Below are 23,097 nucleotides of genomic sequence, written 5' to 3'. Positions count from 1 at the left end.
TTTATGGTTTATCCCCATTTTGTAGAAGAGGAAACTGAGGCTGCCAGAGGCCAACCGCACAGCTGCTCAGTGACAAAGCTGAGACTTGAGTTGGGCTCTGCTCAACTCTCAGCCAGGCCCCTTTCCCTCCCAGCTGGGAAGAGAGGCAAGGATGCTGACTTTCAGTTCTCAATTCCAGACGCCCAGACTCTCAGCAAAGCTGAAAAACACTAGCAATCGGATCGTAATTAAGTCCCCACCACAAAACAAAATAAGAGTCAATGGCTTAGTTGTAAAAGAGTTTCAAATATGTCCCCATCCGACCTTCACGGCCATGAACTTCATGAGAAGTTCCTGCAATTATGTGATGGCGGCGTCTCACATAGAGCCGTCCTCAGAAATGCACGGCGTAGTGAAGCAAGCTATTATCAGCTGCCATCCCCAGCCTGCATTCCAGGTAAGGGGATGTCATATGCTTTCTGCTGTCCTCACAGACGATTCTAAAACCTACGGCGAGCAGGTAAACTTCATTCCTTTTCAACAATAGTTCAGCCACGAATGAGCTCTCAACCACTTCAATTTTAAGCGGAGCAGTGGGAGGAGAAGGAACAGAAATCCTCTATAATTAAAGGCCGGTTCATCAACACTTTCATACATACGGATTAGCCGTTTAAAGTGAGGTTAAAAAGCAGCCTTGTGAATAGATTTTTAACGTCAAGACTCTCATAAAAACTCCATATGCTCCACCAGCAAGTGCCCTTCACTCATTACTGGTGTCCTTTCTTCCCTTCTGTCAACCCCTCGGGTCACCAGCCTAAAGAAGGCAAATACCACTAATTCTCCCCGAATGTCCCCCAAATTAGAATAAAAACAAAATGGTGGTGAAGTATGGCCGTGGCAGCGGCTGTGGACAACACTGGGGCAGACTCCTCAGCGTCCCGTGGTGGAGGCTTAAGGCTCCTTCAGCACATTCTGCTATTTCTCTGAGTTTCCCAAGGTAAAGCTGGAGAGGTACCTTCGGCTCCATTCTGACCCTCATTCCCCGCATTCAGCTGACAACTCTGACGATTCCACCTGTCGATTAGATTTTAGGTCCAACCTTTCATTCCCACTGCCACAGGTTCAAGCCCTCACTTCCACCTGCCTGCGCTTCCTGACTCCTCTGCTGTCTTACCTTCTCTTCTTGACTGTAATTCGATCGATCTGTAATATCTAATTCTGCCAGAATAATCTTTCTTCCCCATTCTTCCTAGAATCACTCATTCTCCCTAGAAATCTCCCAATTCTATCAGAACAATCTTTCTAAAACACATATCAGGGGACTGAGCGTGGGTGGCTCAGTCGTTAAGCGTCTGCCTTCGGCTCAGGTCATGATCCCAGGGTCCTGGGATCGAGCTCCACATCGGGCTCCCTGCTTGGCAAGAAGCCTGCTTCTCCCTCTCCAACTCTCTCTGCTTGTGTTCCCCCTCTCTCTGTGTCTCTCTCTGTCAAATAAATAAATAATATCTTTAAAAAAATAAATAAAACACAGATCAGTTCCCATACGGTGCAAAATGTCCCCAAGTCTTCATTTTGCAAACTCAGCATCTAGAGTCTCCCCAGTGTGCCCCAGTGAGCATTTCAGCCTTACCACTCATTACAGCACCCAGGGTAACTTATTCTGCAGCCAACTGCATCTACTGTTCTCTGAACCTCCCTTCTCCTCCCCCTTTCACCCTCACCCAGGACTTTTGTTCCATAGTGTCCTTCCCCCGTGTATAAATCCACAATATTTCCCTGTCCAACTCGTTGGAAATTCTGACTGGACTGTTGTTAATACAAAACTTCAATTGATTAAACTTTCAATATTTTGAGCATTTCGATCAGTTAAGTCCAGTCAATGCTCTCCAACTAAAGGCTACCAGGGATACACCTAGAGTTGAACAAGTCGGGTTTATCACACACTGCAGCAAGGGAGAACACACATCATGGGAACCAGGAGGTGTCTCTGTAAAAGGGGGTTAGATGCTACTTACAGGATTTGAACTCCAGCTGGATGATCTGGGGAGGATTCACTCTAGAGTGGGGGGTCAGAAAGCAGGAGCAGCTCTATGCTTGAGTATCCCAATAAATCTTATCTATAGCAAGGGCAAGCTAGCTCAAGGTCAAAACTGTAAGTGGTAAAGAAGCAGCTGGCCCTCAATTTATTTGTGAGGGAAGAGGAAGTGTGGTATTGTGTTGGTTGCATGGTGACCTTGGTTTTGTCTGTACTTAGAATTATGAAATGGTCTTGTTTGTCTCACTATCATGGCCTAGGAGTGACCGTGTCTGGTGTCAGTTTCTGTGGGATTGTTTATGTCCCCGTGTCCAATAGGAGACACAATGGCCCAGCTGTGAGCACCAGGCCAGCTCCTAACACCTCCAAGGCCTACCTATAATTGTCCAACAAGCCCCCATATATCAGTGTTCTTACTGTCATCATGATGTCAATGTAGAGACTTAAAATTTTTTTCTTAGGTAAGTACAGATTACAAAGACTTTCTACAGCTGTTAGCTAGGTAGACAAGACTCTATTTGGGAGCCCCATGGTGAGGACAGATATCATATTTTGCAATATAAAAAAATAAGGGCATGGTAATAGAGTTGGGATGTGGGAAAAGACAATATATTGTATACAATCTATAATTCTTAGGGATGCTGCGTTATGTAGATCAAGAACCCCTTAGAGCTTGTTAAACATAAGAATTGTCTCCATCTTAGTGAACCTAGTAAAGAAAGTTTTCTGGTTCATAAAAGATGAAAGCTGTCCACTGTACATATCCAAGAATCTAAATGCAATTAAGCATTCATTAGCAAGCTAAATGTCTTCATATCTTGTGGGTGTACTTTTTTCTTTACGGCTGTTGAATTGCTACTGAAATCCAAAGCAGTAAGTTTTATCTTAGATTGTGTTTCCAGAAGACATTATCAGAGTGCTGATATTGCCAAGTCTGAGTTTAAAGGAAGCAATGACAGCTCCCTTTCCGGCCTCAGAGATCAGAGGTGCAGCCCGCACGTAGGGCATATATAAAAAGTATCTGAAATTCCTATAGCTTCCTTTAAAAAGGTGTTCTTTGGAAAAAGTCTAAACTTTCTTTCTTTTATAGCCTGGATGATCTAAATGAGTTACAGACCCTCTGGTGGAGAAGAATCAGCAGAGACACATGATTGGCAACTTGCCCCAGGTCTCATTGGTGACAACCAATGAGCATCTAAGGTTATTCACAAAGACAAAAACTGATATTTGTATAGCCACATAAAAATCCTCTGATGCCTTCCTTATATTTTAAATCCTTTAAATAGTAACTTAAGGCACATTCTATAATGGTGTGGTTAATTCAATTCAACAAACAAGGTCAGAGTAATGATTCAATTGTGTTAGGCACGGGCCAAGACCAGTGAACTCAGGCAAACCATCTCCAACCAGGGATTCCTTCCAGTATTGGTCATCACCCAAATGGCACCTGCAGATGCTACTGTTGTACTGAGAGCGCATGAAACACCATGGCTTCCACCTGCAAGCATGCCCCCTCCACCCCCAGCAAGTTCCTCGCACCTTGGCACTCCACCCTACAATGCTTACAAGGCTCCAAATTCTCACTTTCTCTGGTCTTGGGGAGATTTCAATTTGCCTTTTTTTTTTTTTTTTTGGAGTATTTGTGGCCTATCACTTAACACTGTCACTGAAAGATAGTATTTCAGTGATTACTCAGTGCTGACATTTTATTATTTAATATTAAAATCCCATCAGAAACCCCTAGCCTGATAAGCTAAAAATGAGGTTTGAAAATAAAGCACCTGGCAAATCTGATTTGCAGTCATCCAAATGGCATTTTGTCAGATGGGAACTAATTATCAACCTGACATGATTTCAATCTGCTGTCATTTTATGAAATGGGATTGGTTTGCTCTCTGTAAAGATGATCGGGCTTGGCGCTCTTCAGCTAGACACCCAATTTCACCTATTCTTGTGAGATTCTTCTATTATGCAAACTAGTGGTAAAGCAATTACATGCTCCAAAAGATTAAGACTAAAAATTTCATATTCAGAGAATTGTCATTTTCACCTCTTAAAATGTAAATTCTTCCCAGATGTTAAGATACCTTTTTTATTTCACACAATGTCACCTAATGATCTGAGAAAGCAACCCCTCTGAAAGCAATTTTATCTCCCAAATTCAATGAGAGAACTCTGACAGAACTCCAAGGCTCTGTCCGGGGGAGAGACCACCTAATAAATGTGTGTGTAGATTATGTCCTAGTCAAGGAAGGAAGGAAGGAAGGAGAAAGAAAAAGAAAGAAAGAAGAAGGAAAGAAAGAAAGAAAGAAAGAAAGAAAGAAAGAAAGAAAGAAGAAAGAAAGAAAGAAAGAAAGAGAAAGAAAGAAAGAAAGAAAGAAAGAAGAAAGAAAGAAAGAAAGAAAGAAAGAAAGAAAGAGAAAGAAAGAAAGAAAGAAAGAGAAAGAAAGAAAGAAAGAAGAAAGAAAGAAAGAAAGAAAGAAAGAAAGAAAGAAGAAAAAAAGAAAGAAAGAAAGAAAGAAAGAAAAGAAAAGAAAGAATGAAAAGAGATACTGGAATGTCCGTGGATGGAAAGAAAGGGCAATAGCTCTTACTACTCCATGCCTGGAAACGTGCCACATGCCACATTTAACGTCTCACACACAGCAGACCACGGTCAGCAACTTGTCCCAGTCTAGGCTGTGACACCAACTACCGCTGAATTGACAAGCATCTAAGATGTTCTTCATAAAAATATAAAAACTGAGGTCCAGAGAAGTCCTGTAAGTTTCCTGTGGTGATAGTCAATGGGATGGGATCTCACAGGTTGGTTCTCACCTCCCAGTGTGCAAAGAGAGAGAGTAGGAGACAGGTGGGCCTTCACTGATGGAAGCAGCACTCTCAGGAGTCTTGTATCGAAGCAGGGAGGAAGTTCCTGACAGCACCATTTTGCCTCCGATGGCTGCCGGGGGGCTGGGGACGATGCCATGCGTACCATCTGCATCTGCCACGCAGAGCGCTGGGAGCCGCGCACTCATGAGTCATGACGTGAGTGAGACTGTGTTCTCCCCAGCACCACTGCAGCGTCGTTTGCAGACACAGTGGTCTTCGTGCTCCTCATTCCCAACAGGCAAGGGTAGTGCCCTGCGCTCCTCGGTCTCTGCACGCCCAGCTCCACGGCACCCACGCTGCCCCCTGCATGGTGGAAAACTGGGCTTCCGGGGGAGGGGGAGCCATTCCCATTTGCACCATGGCTCTGACAGGAGAGGATGGGGGTAAGCACAGGAAAGTCTCTCATGGCAGACGGAGAGGTGGAGAAACTTCTTCACCTCAAGGTTTAATGGGAAACCCAAAAATGTCACTGTGAGCGTTAATTTCATGTGCTAACTTGGCTAAGCCACGGCACCCAAGGATGTTGTCAAACGCTAGTCTAGATGTTGCTGTGAAGGTATTTTTTAGATGAGATTCATTTTTAAAGCAGCAGGCTTTGAGCAAAGTGATTACCCTCCAAAATGTGGGTGGGCCTCATCCAATCAGTTGAAGGCCTAACAGCAAAGAGTGAGGTTTCACAAGAAGGAATTCAGGCTCAACACTGTAACAAGGAAACCCTGCCTGAGTTTCCAGCCTGCCATCTTGCACTATAAATTGAGAACTTGCCAATTCTCACAATTACATGAGCCAATTCCTTAAAATCAATCTCTTTCAATATTTCTCTCTCTCTCTTTCTCTCTTCATATATATATATATCTTTTTTTTTTAGGTTTTATTTATTTACTTAAGAGAGAGTGAGAGCATGGGCAGGGGGAGGGGCAGAAGGAGAGGGACAAGCAGACTCTGTGCTGACCACAAAGCCTGACATGGGGCTCAATCTCACGACCCTGAGATCATGACCTGAGCTGAAATCAAGACTCAGATGCTTAACTGACTGAGCCACCCAGAATTAAGAGTCTCCATGAAAAGGTTTTCAACACCCCTCAATGCTTAGCTGGATTTCCTACTAATTCCTTCATTGAATCATGAGTATGAGACGTGCCCCTTGAAAGTTCTAGGACCACGGCACTGGGTTGGCACCTGCATTCAGCCCCCTTCTGAGTGTATGGCTGCAGGCACATGACTAAAGCAAGTATGACACAATCCCTAAATGTGTCTCGGCAATATCTAGCTTGCAGGGAGGGCACTGTAAGGACCAGAGATGTGAAGCACCCAGCTCAAAACCTAGAAAGATTCGTGCTCGCTAAATGGTGGTTTGGGGTTATTACGGTTACACAAAGGTTACTAATAAAATACACTTCCTCCTACCCCCAATGGGGAGAAAGACAATTAATATAATGTTTTAAAGACCAGGCAAGTGATCTCGAGGGTGACTGCTGGAATTCAGAGGGAGGAAAGTGTGTTGGGCCCAGGTGAAGTCTGCAGGTGAAACAGGGTGACAGGGGAGCAGGCATCCAGGTGGAAGGCACTGCACGAGCAGACCCGGGACTCCAGCAAAACCAGGGAACTGGCCTCCATGTGGACGGGTCAGGCACACGTGTGAGGAATCGTACTTCAACGCATTCTGAAGGGCTAGCTCGTGCAAGGAGGGAGAGACAGAGGCAGAAGAGAAGCGACCAGAAAGAGTCACCCGTGTGTGTTCTTTTCAGGACCACACAGGTAGGTTGCACTGGCACAAATTTTGACTAGAAATCACTGTGACTTCTGAGTCTCAAAATTTACACAATAAAAAAATCAGTACGACGCAGAAGACCTTTGGGAAATAAATGATGGAACTTCTGAACATTTGCGGAGGGCGTCACGGGTCCGATAACACATACAGTGCACAGAGTAAGAATTTTAATAGATGAGAAAATTCTAAATGGACTGCGTCTTGCTTTTTATGCCCATTAAAAAAGAAAAACATACTCCATTAACCTAAGAACATGGTATTAAAAGAAATACAATCCAGTAAAAGCTGGGGAATGACCTCTAGTAAATCGTTAAAAAATAATTAAGCTGTTCGGAGATTAAGCCTGTTTTTAATTTCCTTATTTTGCTTACTTGTATTTTTCTTATTTTGTCATAATGACTGTGACCTGCTCACGGAGAGGGGAAAGGGTGTTTTTAAAATGCTGCCAAGAGTAAGAATAAAGAGAAAGGGTGTCATGAAAGTGGGGTGCACGCCTACGGACAAGTGAACACATTTGGGGGGCCAACATCTGCCCAGATGCAAAACAAAAGGTCAAAGTCTGAGACTGGAGAGAGCAAGGACTTGCGTCCCATGACGGTACCAACCTGGGTCACAGAGGCATTTATAGCTGGTGCCCACACTGTGGCAGGTGCCGTGCGCGCAGGGGCTGAGCGCGCAGAAGTCCACAAGCTGGGCGCACGCTGGCCCCGTGAAGCCCGAGCTGCAGCTGCAGCTGAAATGCATGCCTTCCGCGTGGCAGGTGCCGTTGTTCTGGCATGGGGACGAGGCACAGGGGTCCACCTTTTCCTCGCAGGCAGCGCCGAAGTATCCTGCCAGAAACCACAGACAGGGACGGGTAAGAAATAAATTAAACCATGTGCACACATCATAGCTAATAAACTTGGTCCATGGGGCATTTGGGTGGCTCAGTCGGTTAAGCGTCTGCCTTTAGCTCAGGTCATGATCTCAGGGTCCTGGGATCGAGCCTGGCATGGGGCTTTCCATTCAGCAGGAAGTCTGCTTCTCACTCTCCCTCTGTGCTCTCCCTCTGTCTCTCAAATAAATAAAATCTTTAAAAATACATAAATAAACTGGGTCCGCTCTTAAATGTTCCTCACTGTGAAGTGATTAACTCATTTAACAGTTTCCAGATACAGACAACCCAACGATAGAGGGAAGGCAGGTCTTCTTAGCTTTGGGAACCGGTTAAAGTATTAAGCCCTGGGCTTCCAATTTGTTGAAATGTAAGATATATGACCACTTAGATGTACAGACATACAGGGACATGAATATATTTATAGGTGTACATGTGCATATGTATGTGTGTGCATACAGTCTAGAAAGATTCCAAAAATAAATTAATGGTGATTATGTTCAGGAAGGGAGGGTTGGGGTCAGTGGAGGGCTTTGTCCTCTTATTTTATACATATTGCTGGAGGAAAGGCATTCCTTACCTTTGCTTCAAAAAAGATATAATCTTGAATTTAAAAAATAAACCCATATAAAATAGTAAACAATGAAAAGATCTCCCACCCAAATCCCTTATACCTCATTCTTCTCTCTAGAAGAGCCACTGTTAGCGTTTCTTAAATATATACTTTTTAAGTTGGTTACTGTAATGGATAAACAAACTATGGTGTGTCTATATAATGGAGTACTACCCATCAATAAAAGGGATCTACGTTCTCACTCATGCTACATTGTGGATGCACCCAAAAAAAATTACGCTACTGAAAGAAAGCAGTTAAAAAACAACACATATTGTGATTCTACTTATAAGAAATGTCCAGAGAAAGCAAATCTATAGATATAGAAAATAGATTGGTGCTTGCCTGGGGCTGGGTAGGAAGAGGGGACTGACCTTGAATGGCCATGAGCAGTCTTTGGGGTCGACGTAAATGGTCTAATATTCCATTGTGGTGATACATTTACAAAAAGCACTGAGTTATGTACCTAAAATGAATGAGATTTATATCTAAATTGTACCTCTTACTGAGGTACAATTTAAAAAAATATTAAATGTGCTAATTGTGTAGATGATATTTATTTTGTTTTCTGTATATGTGTTTCAGTATTTCTCAATTTTAAAATGTGTACATACATATATGTGGGTCTGTAGGCTTGTGTATCCATGTAGGGATTTCAAATGCTTTAGTAAAACCTATTCTTTTCACAGTATAAAAGCAGCTTGAAAATGAAATGAAGATGGTTCAAATTTTAGAAACAAAGTTAAATAATTTTACTAATAGTTTTCATTCCAATGTTCTCTTCAACTTTTCTTGTCTACATGTTTTTTAAAGATTTTATTTATTTATTTGAGAGAGAAAAAGCATGGTGGGGGGAGAGGGAGAAGCAGACTCCTCACTGAGCAAGGAACCTGATGCAGGACTCGATCCCAGGACCCCAGGATCATGACCTGAGCCGAAGGCAGACACTCAACTGACTAAGCCACCCAGGCGCCCCTTCTTGTCTACATTTAAGTTTGTATTTACCCATCTTCACACAGAACTCCTGACAATATTGGCAATTTCTGTTGTTACTGTTAAGGACACAGTGAATATATAAAACAAACAAAAATAGCTCCCAGACTTAATTGTCTGAAGCATCCCTCATAAATTGGCGTAATCAACTTGGTATTTTTCCATCCAGAAATAGAAAACCTTTTCAAAATCCAATTCTATTCAACATTTTATAAAGTTCCCGGTAGTTTTTAAATTTTAGAAATCATACTAAAAATGTCCCACATCAGTTTTTTTAATAACACTTGAATTCTCCAAAGAGTCCCTTCGCGGCCTGGAAAGGAATATAATTCCATCTTTCATGAGATGTGTTCCATTTTACTCTGACTGAAAAGGAGACACTTAAATACTTATTACCATGGGACAAACAGCGACCAAGGCAAGCCCCGACCGCTCTAATCTGCTGCCTCATCCAGAAAAGAGCTGAAATTATTTTCTTCATAAAGTCGTTGTGGGTTCTAAAAAGATACATAGCAAAATTCCTGAAAGAGCTCCTGATCCAATGCTGAATAAATGAATTAAATTAGAATGGTAAGAGTAACAAAAATAGTGGACATCCCCTGGGGGCTGGTGTGCACCAGATGGTTCTAAGCCTTTCCATGCATTATTTCTCCAAACCCCACTGTAACTGTATGATAAAAGAACCCTTAGGAGCTCTACTTAACAGATGACACAGAAACATACATAAAGTAGCCTGCTGAAGTCTACGTAGCTAGTAGATGGCAGAGCAGGGATACTAAGCCCAATCTCTTGCTACTCTGCAATACAGCACAGAAGTCAGTGATGGGCCAGTTAAGGTGTTAAGATGTATAAACATAATCGGGACTCATGTTTGTATCTGAATGGAAAAAGAAGTCGAAGACTCATCCATCAAGTCAAAATTTAAAAAAATACAAATTTTAGAAAGGCAATCACTCTAGATTCATGTTGGTAGACTCCATTACAAATATTCACATAATCCACATAGCATATTCCAAGTAAGAGAGAAAGATGAATAAATATGCAAGGAGATGTGAAGAGGAGAGCCCATATTTCAATAAGGTCAAGGGGAGGGTGGAAAGTGAACATAAATGAGGCTCCTGGTCAGAGGCCAGATCATGATCAGTCTTGCAAGCCTCCATAAGGAGTCTGCATTTTATTCTGAAGCCCCTGGACATCATCTATTCCTGTTTTTTGTTTTGTTTCGTTTTGTTTTGTTTTTGATATCCCTAATTGTAAGCAGTGTGGAGAGTGAATTAACGGCTATCAAGACTGGAAGCAGGAAAGCAGGTGTTTACTAGCGTAATTGGGGTGAGAGGTTAGGAGGAACAATTTGTAGCATTAGGGATGAAGAATGTGAGACAGACAGTAAATGATTGCACAAGCAACACTGTCAGTTCAGGGACCCATTAGATGGTGGAAGAATGAAAGAGAGGGGAGAGCCTACGGACACAAGGTAACAGGAGCCTTAAACTCCAATACCAGAAAGAGTCAGGCAGGCAGCGCTGACAACAGAAGTGGGCCAGTGGTAAGACAGCAGGGAGTGGTAGGGACTGCGCCGGACTGGAGAATGCATGCCCCCAGAATGCATTCCAAAGGGGGTGGCTGCCGCCCACCTGCAGCCCACTGCTGCCATTTGGAAGGTGGTTCCCCTTGCCAAATCTTCTGAATTGTCAAGAAATATCTGAAATCTGGGTTCTTGTTTGAACCCCTCCTAGTTTAAAATGTTGATAAGTCACTTCTCTGGTAACTAAAACACGTCTGTGGGCACTGTGTGTGTGCCTTCTCTGTGTGACTTAATGTGAACCACGGGCTTTGGAGCCAAAGTGGGAGTTACTGACCACGAGTAACCGCGAGACCTTAAGTAAGTCCTTAATCATCTTGACCTTATGTCTCTGCGTTCATGGAATGGGCATGATGATGCCGACAGCACGTGCTTTTGCGAAGCTTAAATGAAAAACTCTGGAAAACATTTGGCACGGTGACTGGCAAATAACAAGCATTCAGTAAGAAACAGCTATAATTGTGCTTTTCCAGACTAGGGTACAATGTGGATGGTGTTGTTACCAACAATGATCAACAGACGAGGAGATTCCCAGTGCAGAATGATGAGCTCAGCTTTGCACATGCTGACTTGAGGTACTTTTGTGGTTGTTTAGGAGTCAGTTAACTATGCAGATCTGGTGCTCAGGAAAGAGATATGAAGGAGAGGACATGGGCTGGGGGTCAGACGCATATGGATGAGAATCAAATTCATAGGTGTGGATGCTAATACTTGAGGCAAGTGTCTGGAAGACAGTCCTCACTAGAACCTGGCCATGCTCGTCCCCCGATTTCAGATTTCTCAGCCTCCATTCCTGTGAGAAATCAATGTCTGTTGTTTAAGCCAACCATCTATGGCATTCTGTCATGGAAGCCCGAGCTAAGACACAACTGCTGTGACCAGCAAATTCTCTATTTCCATTACCCAAGCAATTGTTATCCTCTTATTAATGGGACATCCTCTGTAAATGACTCATACCTTCCATAGCCACCTCTTAAATGACCTTCCAGAGAGAGGAAGGGACAAAGTTTTATAACACAAAGAAGGCAAGGCCAGAAAACCAAAGTTTGGATCTTCTTGCTAGCTGTGTGACCTTGGGCAAAGTATTTAATCATTTTGTGCTTTAATTTCCTTGCATATAAAATGAGGGTGACCCCTGCCCTGTCGGATGACACAAGATGGCAGGTGGTGCTCAGTACATGTTGGAAGCTCCTTCCTTTAAGCAGTGGTTCTGGGGAAATTCCAGGTTGCCTTTACACCCAGAGTTTGTGGTTAGGGCAACAGGAGAGAGGTGGGCCTGTCAGCCAATCTCTGAAACGTCATCAAATTTCACATGTTCATGAATCCTTGGGGATGGAGTCCTGGGAGATATCTAAGGGGGAGTGTTTTGGAATCAGGTGGTGCTCACACACTGTTCTCTAAACACCTGCACAGTTATTGGGCAATCCAGCGAGGCTGACAAATGGAGGTGGGGTCCCAGAGCAAGCAGTGGTGGGAAGAGGTGACAGGCAGGTGTGTCTCTGGCAGCGTTTCCGCACAGGCTCAAAAGGACAAGCTACTGAAACAGTATCTGTTAATGGCAAACACTTGTCCATACCAGGCACCGTTCCAAGTGGTCTGGCTATATTAACTCATTTAACCCTAGTCTCAGTTCTATGAGTTAGTACTACTATTTCCTTTTCAGATGGGTAAACAGAGGCACAGAAACATCAACTAACTTGCCCAAGGTTACACAGCTAGAAAATGGCAAGGATGGGTTCCAACGCAGGCAGTCTGACTCCCAAATCCAAGCTTCTAACTAGTACTTCCTGTCGTTAACACTTGATGCCTGGGGTGTAGCAGAAGGGCCAAGAATGTGAAAACAGGTAATCCAGGATCTGTCAGAGCTCTGTCACTTGCTGGCTATGTGTTGCAGAAAGGGCGCGTCCTCTCTGGTATCTGTCTCCTCTGCTTTCACCACAGGAGAACATCTGGTCACCTAGCTGCACAGAGTAATGCCTACATTTGCCAGTCTCCTCTGTGGCCCAATGTAAATGACAAAATTCTGGGTAATGGGATATAAATGAAAATCTCTTGAGGTTGCTCCTGAGAAATTTCCTTAAAAGAGAGTTAGCACGCACCTTTTGCCCTGTTTTATCTTATCCCTTCATTCACTCTACCATCTGGACCATAGAGATCATGGCTGAGTTTTTTTTTCCCCCGATTTGGTAGAAAATAACCCATAGACAATAGTGCTCAGTGAACCCTAGGAAGGACAAATGCAAAGAAAACAAACAAGTACCTCATAGTCAAAATACTGAACACCAAAAACTACAAAAAAATATTAAAAGTATCCAGAAGAAAAAGACAAAATACATACATTGAACAACGAAAAGAATTACAGATGACTTTTCATTAGGATCTATGGAGGCAAAAGACAATAAAATTACCTCTTTAAGGTACTAAAAGAATAAACCTATCTCCAAGAATTCTATTTCCAGGGAAAATCACTTTAAATAATCAGGCTAAATTAAGACATTTTCTAACAAAGAACAGCTAAGAGAATTTGTTGCCAACATATCTACCTTACTACAAAAACATTAAAGAGTGTTATTAAAACAGGAATGTAAATGATAATATAGTTGGAAACTCAAGTTTATAGGAGGATATGAAGAACACTGAAAATGGTACATTTGGAGATAAGTTATTTTTTTCTTTTTTTTATTTAAAAACAACTAGCTATTTAAATATTTTATTTATTTATTTATTCATTTATTTATTGAGAGAGAGTGCAAAGGTGAGTTGGGGGGAGGGACAGAGGGAGAGTGAGAGAGAATCTAAAGCAGACTCCCCACTGAGCGTGGAGCCTGATGCAGGGTTCAATCTCAAAACCCTGAGATCATGGCCGAGCCGAAATCAAGAGCCAGATGCCCAACTGACTGAGCCACTCAGGTGCTCCTTAACTGGCTATCTTTAGCAAAATTAACAACACTGAATTATAATGTTATAACATACTTAGAAAGTACATGACAACAACAGAACAAAGAATGAGGGGGGTAGTTGATAGAATTATACTATCATTCGATACTGTAATGCCCAGAGCAACCACTAAATAAAAACAAAAAATTAAGAACTGAAACAATAGCAGAAAACAAAGATATCCTTAAAAAGCCAACTGAAGAGAAAAAAATTTTCTAAATATTCAATTTTCCCAAAAGAAGGAAGGAAAGGAAGAATAAAACAAAGAACATAGGAGATGAACAGAAAACAGCATCCAGTCCTATCCATAATTACATTGAAAGTAAATACTAACAATGCAGAGATTGTAAGACTGAACAAAAAGAGCGGGCTGAATTACATGTTCTCTCAGAGAAACCCATTTTAAATAAAAAGACATAAATATTGATGTGAAAAGATGGGAAAAGATACATTACGGGAAAAAAAGTGTAAGAAACCTAGTGTGGCAATATTATATCGGAAAAGGTGGATTTTAAGACCACGAGTATTATCAGAGGTAAGGAGGGCCATTTAACATGAAAAAGTGGGCAATCTATCAAGAAGATATAACAACCCTAAATGTGCAGACACCTAATAAAAGAACTTCAAAATATATGAAAAAAAACTGCCAGAGGGAAAAATGGACCCCATCAGAGAAGGACCTCTTTCTTATTAGGAATAAGAAAGAATAAATGACAGAATAAATTGACAGAACGAGCTCATGTCTACAACATTTCAAAACACTATTGAACCATCTTGACCTAATTAATACTAATATAAAACTATACCCAAAGACTCAGAACACAAATTCTATACACATGCACATGAAACAAGTTAGTCATTTCGATAGATGTGAGAAAATTGTTTGACAAAAATCAATATCCACTTATTATTTTTGAAAGCGGGGGGGGGACTATCAGCAAACTAAAACAGAGGCCATTTCCTCCATCAGACAGGGCATAAACAAAAAACTTGCAGGTAACTTCACATTTAATGGTGAAATAATGGATAGTCTCCTCTACGAGAATAAACCAAAGGAAATGATTTTTTTTTGTACAAAATTGACAAGGTGACTCTCTAATTTATATCGACATACAAGGAACCTAGAAAACCCAAAACAACATTGAAAAAAGAAAAAAAAGACAAATTTGGAAGACTTACCCTAGCTGACTTTTTTTTTTTTTTGAGAGAGCGCACGCGTGCTCGCAAGCATGCATGAGTGGTGGGGAGAGGCAGAGGGCGAAGGGGGAGGGGCAGAGGGGCAGAAGGAGAAGGGGGAGCAGGCTCCCTGCTGAGCATGGAGCCCCAGCGGGGCTGGATCTCAGGACCCTAGGATCATGACCTGAGCTGAAGGCAGACACTTAACCTACTGAGCCACCCAGGCACCCCTATGTTAGCTGACTTCTAAACTTGGGATAAACCTACAGTTATTTGGGGTGTCTATTGTTTGCAACTAAACCAAATTCTGATTGATAAACCATGCCAGTGCAATCAAATAACTAGCTCTTCTTTGATGTCTTAGCTTCCTCATTTGTTAAAAATAGAGATGATAAGACAGCTGTATAAATCAAATAGTTATAGAGGAAAAAGAAGAGGAATCGGTGTTAACAGTAATAGCAAATACTGAGTTCTTATTATACACCAGACGCTACATTAAGGAATTGGCATCTATTGCTTTGATTTATCACAACCACTGGCTCAGTTAGAGTCTACTATTATCCACTTTTACAAAAGAAGGCTTAGAGATTATATATCAGAGAACTAGTCCAGGGACATCAGTTGGTAAGTGAGAAAAGCAAGAGTCAAAATGAGGTCTGTGTGACTCCACATCTGTGTTCTTAAGCCCCATGCTAGGCTGCCTCCCATAAGTTTGTCTTAAAGCACTTGAAAAGCTGAAGGTGCCATGCAAGCAAAAGAAATTACAGCCAGATTAAACCCATCAGTATCCTAACTTCTTTAATTTAAGATAGCTTTAGAACATGGAGATCCCTTAGCAGTTATAAATTTTGAACTCTGTGCATTTGAAATGCCCTGGGCCTCGCTGGTTCTCAGTATTTCCAGTATCACATGGAGGGTATTTTAAAAATACGATCATGAAACTTGAGTTCTAAGGAATAAACATATCACATGTACTAACAACTCCTTATAAAACCAGAAGTCATCTTTAAAATAAGCCAAATATCAGATTTGGAGCCAAGATGCCAACCAATGCAGGCCTGGCCTCCCCATCTGCTGATCAAGGCCAGATGTTGGCTAGTTTGTGGCTCTTGCCATAATACATGTTACACGGGTGTGAATGTATAAGTTCTTGAAATTCTGACTCAAAGCTGGCTTGTAAACATGATACTGATCACAGAAAGCTTGAATGTTACCTGAATGGAGTGTCAAAAACTAAAGTGTAGCCCAGGGAAGAAACAATGTATATTCAATTTCTAGATCTATAAATGAGTAGATGTAAGTGATCCCCCAAACAGAAGTCATGCTATAGGAGTCTGATTTCTCTGTGTAAAAACATAGAAGTCTGTGACTCAAAGCTAAGGCAAAGTTTACTCCCAAGTGCACTTCTGTGTGAATCTACACAGCGCAGTGCAGTTCTGTGAGTGCCGGGAGAAAGGTATCTTACACGACAAGGTAGGAAAGGCCTTGGGGTCATCTGTAGCTGAGACTCAGCCAGCACAGATTTCATCTTTCCAAGAAACATGTTTCCAAGAAACATTCTAAAAATGAACCAAGATTTTCATTGTCCTGTTTTCTCCTCTGCGTCTCCCTCCCCCTCTCCCCGCTTTCTCTCAACATACATTACGTACAAAGAATTTCAAACTCCACATTCAATCCTAGGAACCTCTAGGCTTTTTCCTGTTCCTCCATCACGTTATAACTCTAAAAGCAATTATTTTAGATAGCCTTTGGTAAAGTTTCGCTTTCTATTAACGTAACTCTTTCAGACCTTTGACAAGTCAATCTATCAGTAATGATCACTTAAGGTAAATGTTCTGGAAAATTCCTCTTGCAGAAAATGCAAGCCAAATTAGTTATGGTGGCCAAGGCAAGAGGACTGGAAAACAAAATTTAACATTCTTGGATTCAACGGATACATTCAGACTCCAAAACATGGAGAACAAACAGAATGCTGCTTTGTGGAATATTGTACTGTAATTAATAAAAATAACAATAATAATAGCATTTCTGAACTGACTAAAAGATTAACAGATTAACTACACTGGAGAAATAAATATGTGATCCCAACTGGAACCTAATGAGCAAATATATTTGGGTTTACAATCCTACTTGAAGGGCAGAAAATTAAAAAATTATTTAATAATGTTAATCAAAAGGTACAGAGAGAATGATGAAGATAGGGATGTTTCTTGTTTGCAATGGTCTCTTCCAAGTCATACAAACTTCCTATGATAGACATTAGAAAATGCTGGAAAGAAAACACAATAGCCCCAGAGAAAAACTCAAACACGTAGAAACAATGCCAGCAGTCAAGACACTTAAAACAACTCACTGCAACAAGGGGAAAGTTTAGAGAAGGATGAAAGATTAAAGGATTAAAATGGAAAGTAAACAAGACAAAACTATGCAAGAAATCTAAGGAAAGAGGGGCTAATGCAAAACTATAATTTAGCTAGTTGACCATTGCTTCAAATTCCGTATTTGAGCCAATATTTACATGACTCTGCCTGCTGAGCATTTGTTACATAAATAAAGAAGTCAACACCCTTGAGATAGACACATTGTGGAAATCAGACCTTTGAACCAAAAGAAAACATTCCTGGATCATTTTAAGTTGCAAGACCATGAAGTCACTCAACCGAGAAAGCTATGGAGGCGTGAGCAGTCTCTGCAGTCTTAGCAAGAGGGAGACGGAATCCAGTGTTACTTAAAATCTTAACCCGTCATTTCACTGGCTTGGCAAATGGTTCACAGACCTGATTGCTTCCTCTCCCCTAAGCCCACGTCTGACAAATCCATGGATATTAATAGACTCTATCTTCGAAATACTTCCTGACCATAAAAACACTGTTTGATCTCTGCTGCCACCACTCCAGTCAAAGCCCCAACTATTTCTCTCCTTGTCTTTACAACAGTTTCCTCTGATGAGATTCCCAATTCTGTTTTACCCCTACAACCAATTTTCCAAACCGTAATAAGAATATTTTCTTTAAATGTGAATATTAGCATTGCTTCCCATTGCTCTTAGAATAAAATGTGGGCTTCCCATCCATGGGCAACAAGCCCTGCGCACTGTGACAGGATGACATTGACTCAATGACCCCTCTTTTTCTGGGAGGTGGCCCCACCAGCTTCCCTTCAGTTCCCAGAAATGACAAGCTGTTCCCCACTTGGACCCTTTCCACATACCATTTCCACTGCCTGGAAGTTGCGGCTCCTACCTGCTTACACTTGATGCTTTAGTTCCTGGCTTTTATTTTTTTTAAGATTTTATTTATTTATTTGAGAGAGAGAGCATGGGGGCGGGGCAGAGGGAGAAGGACAGAGAATCTCAAGCAGACTCCACACTGAGTGCAGAGCCCAACGCAGGGCTCGATCCCAGGACCCTGAAATCATGACCTGAGTCAAAGTCAGATGCTTAACCAACCGAGCCACCCAGGTGCCCAAGTTCCCGGCTTTAATGTTCAACAGGCAGGACTTCCCTGATCACCCCATTCTGGGTACATATCCCTTTCTTATTCTGTATCACAGGACCCAGTTCACTATCTTCATGGCACTCTCCTGAATTTGTAACGACACGGTTGTGGTGGTTTACTTGTCTGTCATCTCTCTCCCACCCCCAAAAAGACCATATGCTTTCTAGAGGAAGAGTCAAGTTGGTTCCTCAGGCTTGAGCCTCAGCACCCAGCATAGAGGCCACTCAGCAAAAACTTATGAGGAGATGAGTGACGGAGGACATATTCTAACAGATTTGTTACAAGGCAACATGAAAAGGATAAATGTTAGTCATTAGCTGTTTTGATTACAGATACATAAGAGAGTAATCACTGAATCAAGATGAAGGCATGAGGGGTGCCTGGGTGGCTCAGTCAGTTAAGCCTCTGACCCTTGGTTTCTGCTCAGGTCATGATCTCAGGGTTGTGGGATCGAGCCCCATGTCGGGCTCTGCGCTCAGCGTAGAGTCTGTTTCTGCGTCTCCCTCTGCCCCTCCCCACCGTGTGTGCAGGCACACACACTTTCTCTCTCAAAATAAATAAATAAAATCTTAAAAAAAAAAAGATGAAGGGATGAAATTTGGTTCATCTAAGTGCCTTGACGAGCCGCAAAGGGAAGCGAGGAGAAGGAAACATCTCGACTCTCAAAGAGCTTATTCTTCCAGAAAAGACCAGAAAGACACATCTAGAATGATGAAAAAAAAACCTGAGGCTGTCTTTTCTTTGCACAAGCACTGACAAAATGGTTCCAGCCTAGAGTGAGTTTGGAGGGACCGGCGCAGGCTGTCTACACAGGATGAGCCCGTGGCAAAGGTTCTAGAAGCAGCAATGATGCAAAAGAAGGAGGGGTCATCTCAGGGGTGGGCAGGCCAGCAAAACCTCGAGGGAGAGCTGGGTTTTGCACGGAGTCTCAAAGCAAGCCCAAGATTTGGCTGGGCAGACAAGGAAGAGGAGTGATATCAGAGAGGAGGTTTTGGCCAATGTTTATGGAAAACATAATCGGGACCACATTTGTTCTCGTTCTAAGAAAGCAGATAGTTAGGCAAGATAAAGAGGAAAAGGGAGAACATCTAGGAGAAGCAATTATGAAGCCCTAAGACGTAACAGACCCAAGATGATTGCATTTACAATGGGACTTTTAATTTTTAAGAAAATCCATTCAAGAGAGTAAAAATAATCTTAAGGACTTTTTCTTTAGCAGTACAAAAAGACAAATTTAGATCTAAGAGAGGAAAATGAAAAATAACTAGGAAATAGAGGAATGTTAAATCAACTTTTTTTTTTTTTAAAGATTTTTTTTATTTATTTATTTGAGACAGAGAGAATGAGAGACAGAGAGCATGAGAGGGAGGAGGGTCAGAGGGAGAAGCAGACTCCCTGCCGAGCAGGGAGCCCGATGCGGGACTCGATCCCGGGACTCCAGGATCATGACCTGAGCTGAAGGCAGTCGCTTAACCAACTGAGCCACCCAGGCGCCCTGTTAAATCAACTTTTCCTCAGTTTAGACTCAACAGATAAAAGACAAAAGAGATAACACTTAGAGCAGATGGGTTACACGAGCAAAAATAATTGGCTATTAATAATGGAAATTTCAGGGTTTAGCCAGAAAGTTTCGTGTTTTCCTTTGGCCACTCATTTATCTAACCTATACAAACGGAGACCAGCCATGTACCAGGAACTGCTTTGGACCTTCAATTTTAGCGAGGAAAACAGACAATAGAAAGATAAGTAAATCGATATCATTAACTCACGCTACATGCTACGGATGCAGGTAAGAGGTGGAGAATACTGGGGAGAATAAAAATCTTAAATAGGCTGGTTGGGGAGATGTGAATGGCCTGAGGGAATGATCCATAGTCAACTCTGGAGCAAGGCTTCCTGCAAAGGCAGCATCAGGTGCAAATGCCCCAAGAAGCATTGTGTTCTGAGCTGAATGGCGCCCCCTGGAGGACAGTTCTCAAGCCCCTGCTGTGTTTGAAGAACAGCAGAAGACCAGCGGCTAGAGAGGGAAAAGCAGAGAGTAGTAAGAAATGAGGCCCAAGAGGTAGGCAGGGATGCGTTGGCCCTACACCACACGTTGAGTGGAAAATCACCCGAGGTTTAAGGGGCAGGGAGCGAAAACACGGGATCTACATTTTAGAAAGGTCGCTTTGCCTATTGTGTGGAGAACAGACCACAGAGGACAAGAGTGAATCGGAAGAAGTCCAGAAGCTACTGTAGGAGTCCAGAGAGGAACGGGGAAGCCCACAAGAGGCTGGGAATCCTGAGCAGGGACTCCTGAGCAAACCACATAACCAGCCTCTCCCGACATGAACAACAAGAAATTTGCCCTGTAAGACAGCCAGAGGATCGCCTTACACACACAAGAAAAATAATGTTTCAACTCTTGGTAGAAATTCTGAGTCCGGAAAAACACAAAAGAAAAAAAAAAAAAAGATGATAGGAACTTAGAAATGGGACATGAAGGGGAGACACAGGTACTGAATACCCACCTACCCCATACCACCTCACAGCTCCATGAGGTGCATGTTACCTTTTCCATATTTTGAAACTGAAGCCCAGAGGGTTAAGTAATTTGACCAAAGCCATCTGGTAATCGACAGAGTGTCCCGTGGGTTCATTAAATCCGTGTCCCAAATGGAACTTCCCATCCTCTCCCCTCAAAGCTGCTCACTGCCCTACAGCACCCCCATACATGCAGTTGCCTAAAGCTTTCTGAAGGCTGGGTTGTCTTCCGTGGTCCCTCTCCCCCTCCTCTTACAGCCAGTCCATCCCCTTCTATCTCCATTGTCCCCAATTCATCCCACCATTATTGCTCACCTAATTTACTGTAACAGGTTCCAAACAGAGTTCTCTGACTCTTGTCATCCTCCAATCCATTATTCCTCCTTCAGCCACAGTAATTTCTCCCAAATGCTCAAGTTCTGCCCCTTCTCTGCTAAAACGAATCACGGTGCCCTCCCCCACACTCTTGGATGGAGTTCAACCCCCTTGTCATGGTGTTGGAAGTCCTGCCGAGCTGCCTTCTACTTCAGTCACTAGCCCATACCATCTCTCCATCACATTCTGCGTTACAGCTCTGCTGAGCTCCCCTCTGTTCCTCAAACATGGCACCCTCTCTCTCCCGTATCTTCATACATGGTGTCCATGTTCTCTTCCTGGGAGACACAGTCTTCTGCCCATGGTCCTAACTTACTCATCTTGGTGCTGCTTCTCCTTTGGGTCTCCATTGAAACATCACTTCCCTCGGAACATTTCCAGACTTTCCTTCCAGCCCCCAGTCTGGGTTGCGGAGGGGTCCCTCTACAACCACTGGACCACCCCAGTAGAGCCTGGTCATATCCCTGGTCATAGCATCTACACTGTCTCTCACCCACGATCCCACAAGATCCATGAGCCAGGGCCCCATCTGTCTTGTTCACTCCTAGATCCCTTGTCCTTAGCACAGTAACTGCCACAAAGTAGGTAATCAATAAATAGTATGCGGATGATTGTCTTTCATTAAATACATTATGCCACATTCATATGATGGAATAAAATGCAGCCATTAATAACAATGCTTTAGGAAAATAATTAACGATACAGGAGAACATTTGGAACACATTATTCAGTGTAAGAAGCTTATTACAAAAGAGAATGCACAGTAAGATCCAATGTTAGTTTTCTAAAATGCACATAAAAAAAAGAAACTTTAGGGACACCTGGGAGGCTCAGTTGGTTAAGCATTGCCTTCAGCTCAGGTCATGATCCCGGGGTCCTGGGATAGAGTCCCTCATTGGGCTCTCTGCTCAGTAGGGAGTCTGCTTGTCCCTCTCCCTCTGCCCCTGCTCCTGCTCTCTCTCTCTCTCTCTAATAAATAAATAAAAATCTTTAAAAAATTAAATTAAATTAAAAAGAGACTTCAAAGATACTTGCCTAAAATTCAAAGTGATCTCTCTTGGTGGATGCAATTACAGGTGTGTGTTTTTATTTCTTTGAGCTCATTTGAGCATAGGTTTCTCTGATTGTGAAGGGAAACTAATAAAATTATTTCAAGTGTTATATAAAATCCCAGAGTGTAACAGAGCAGAGGATGACGGTCAAGTGCAGTGAGGGGGGACAGTGGTGAGACCAGCCCACGAGCATGCCCTGCTGTACTGTGACCAGATGCATCACTACGTGTAGACTATTTGGAAGTTGAAAGCGAGGAAGGGACAAGGTTCTTCATACAAATTACAATTAAATATATCTGGAGCAATTAGAAAGAAGAGCAGTGGGAAATGCCTTGAGAAGTGGAAGCCTAAGCATCTACCTTCAGCAGCCTTTTATCAGTAGGACATCAGGTCACGGGAGATGAGAACTCGGTTGGAAAAAAACTAGTCAAAGAAAAGCTTATTTAACCAAAAATAGAATATGATAAAGTAATTAACCAACATTCTTCTACTTTCACAGCTGTGTGTGTGTTCAGCTCTCTTAGGCCGGGTTTCTGCCAATCCCACTTTCACATGCTCCCAGGACTCAGAGCCCAGGTCTGAATTGTTCACAGTAAGATCCAGGACCGCATCACATGGTGCTTTGGTCTAAGTCAGACAAAAATTTCATTCCAGCCTCCTCTGGCTGTCTAAAACAGGGAATATACATATGTATATATATATATATATATATACACGTATATATACGTGTATATATATATATATACACACATACAAATATGGACATAAATTTTGCTGCAGAGAGAAATAAAAAATTATACTTACTTTTAGGACATTTGT

General features: G+C 42.3%; 1 protein-coding gene across 1 annotated transcript in view; it reads right to left on the bottom strand.

Moving 5' to 3' along the window:
* Positions 1-23,097, bottom strand: part of DNER (delta/notch like EGF repeat containing) — a 284,346-nt gene that overhangs the window by 51,098 nt on the left and 210,151 nt on the right. The window contains exon 8 of the mRNA XM_081813453.1: positions 7,262-7,486. Coding sequence (XP_081669579.1) covers positions 7,262-7,486 — 225 coding nt within the window. The remainder of the gene's footprint in view (positions 1-7,261; positions 7,487-23,097) is intronic.

This window comes from Leptonychotes weddellii, chromosome 3 (assembly GCF_054177405.1).
Source record: "Leptonychotes weddellii isolate Sample4059 chromosome 3, ASM5417740v2, whole genome shotgun sequence".
In the NCBI taxonomy this organism is placed as follows: domain Eukaryota; kingdom Metazoa; phylum Chordata; class Mammalia; order Carnivora; family Phocidae; genus Leptonychotes; species Leptonychotes weddellii.
This window is presented reverse-complemented; position numbering and strand designations above follow the sequence as displayed.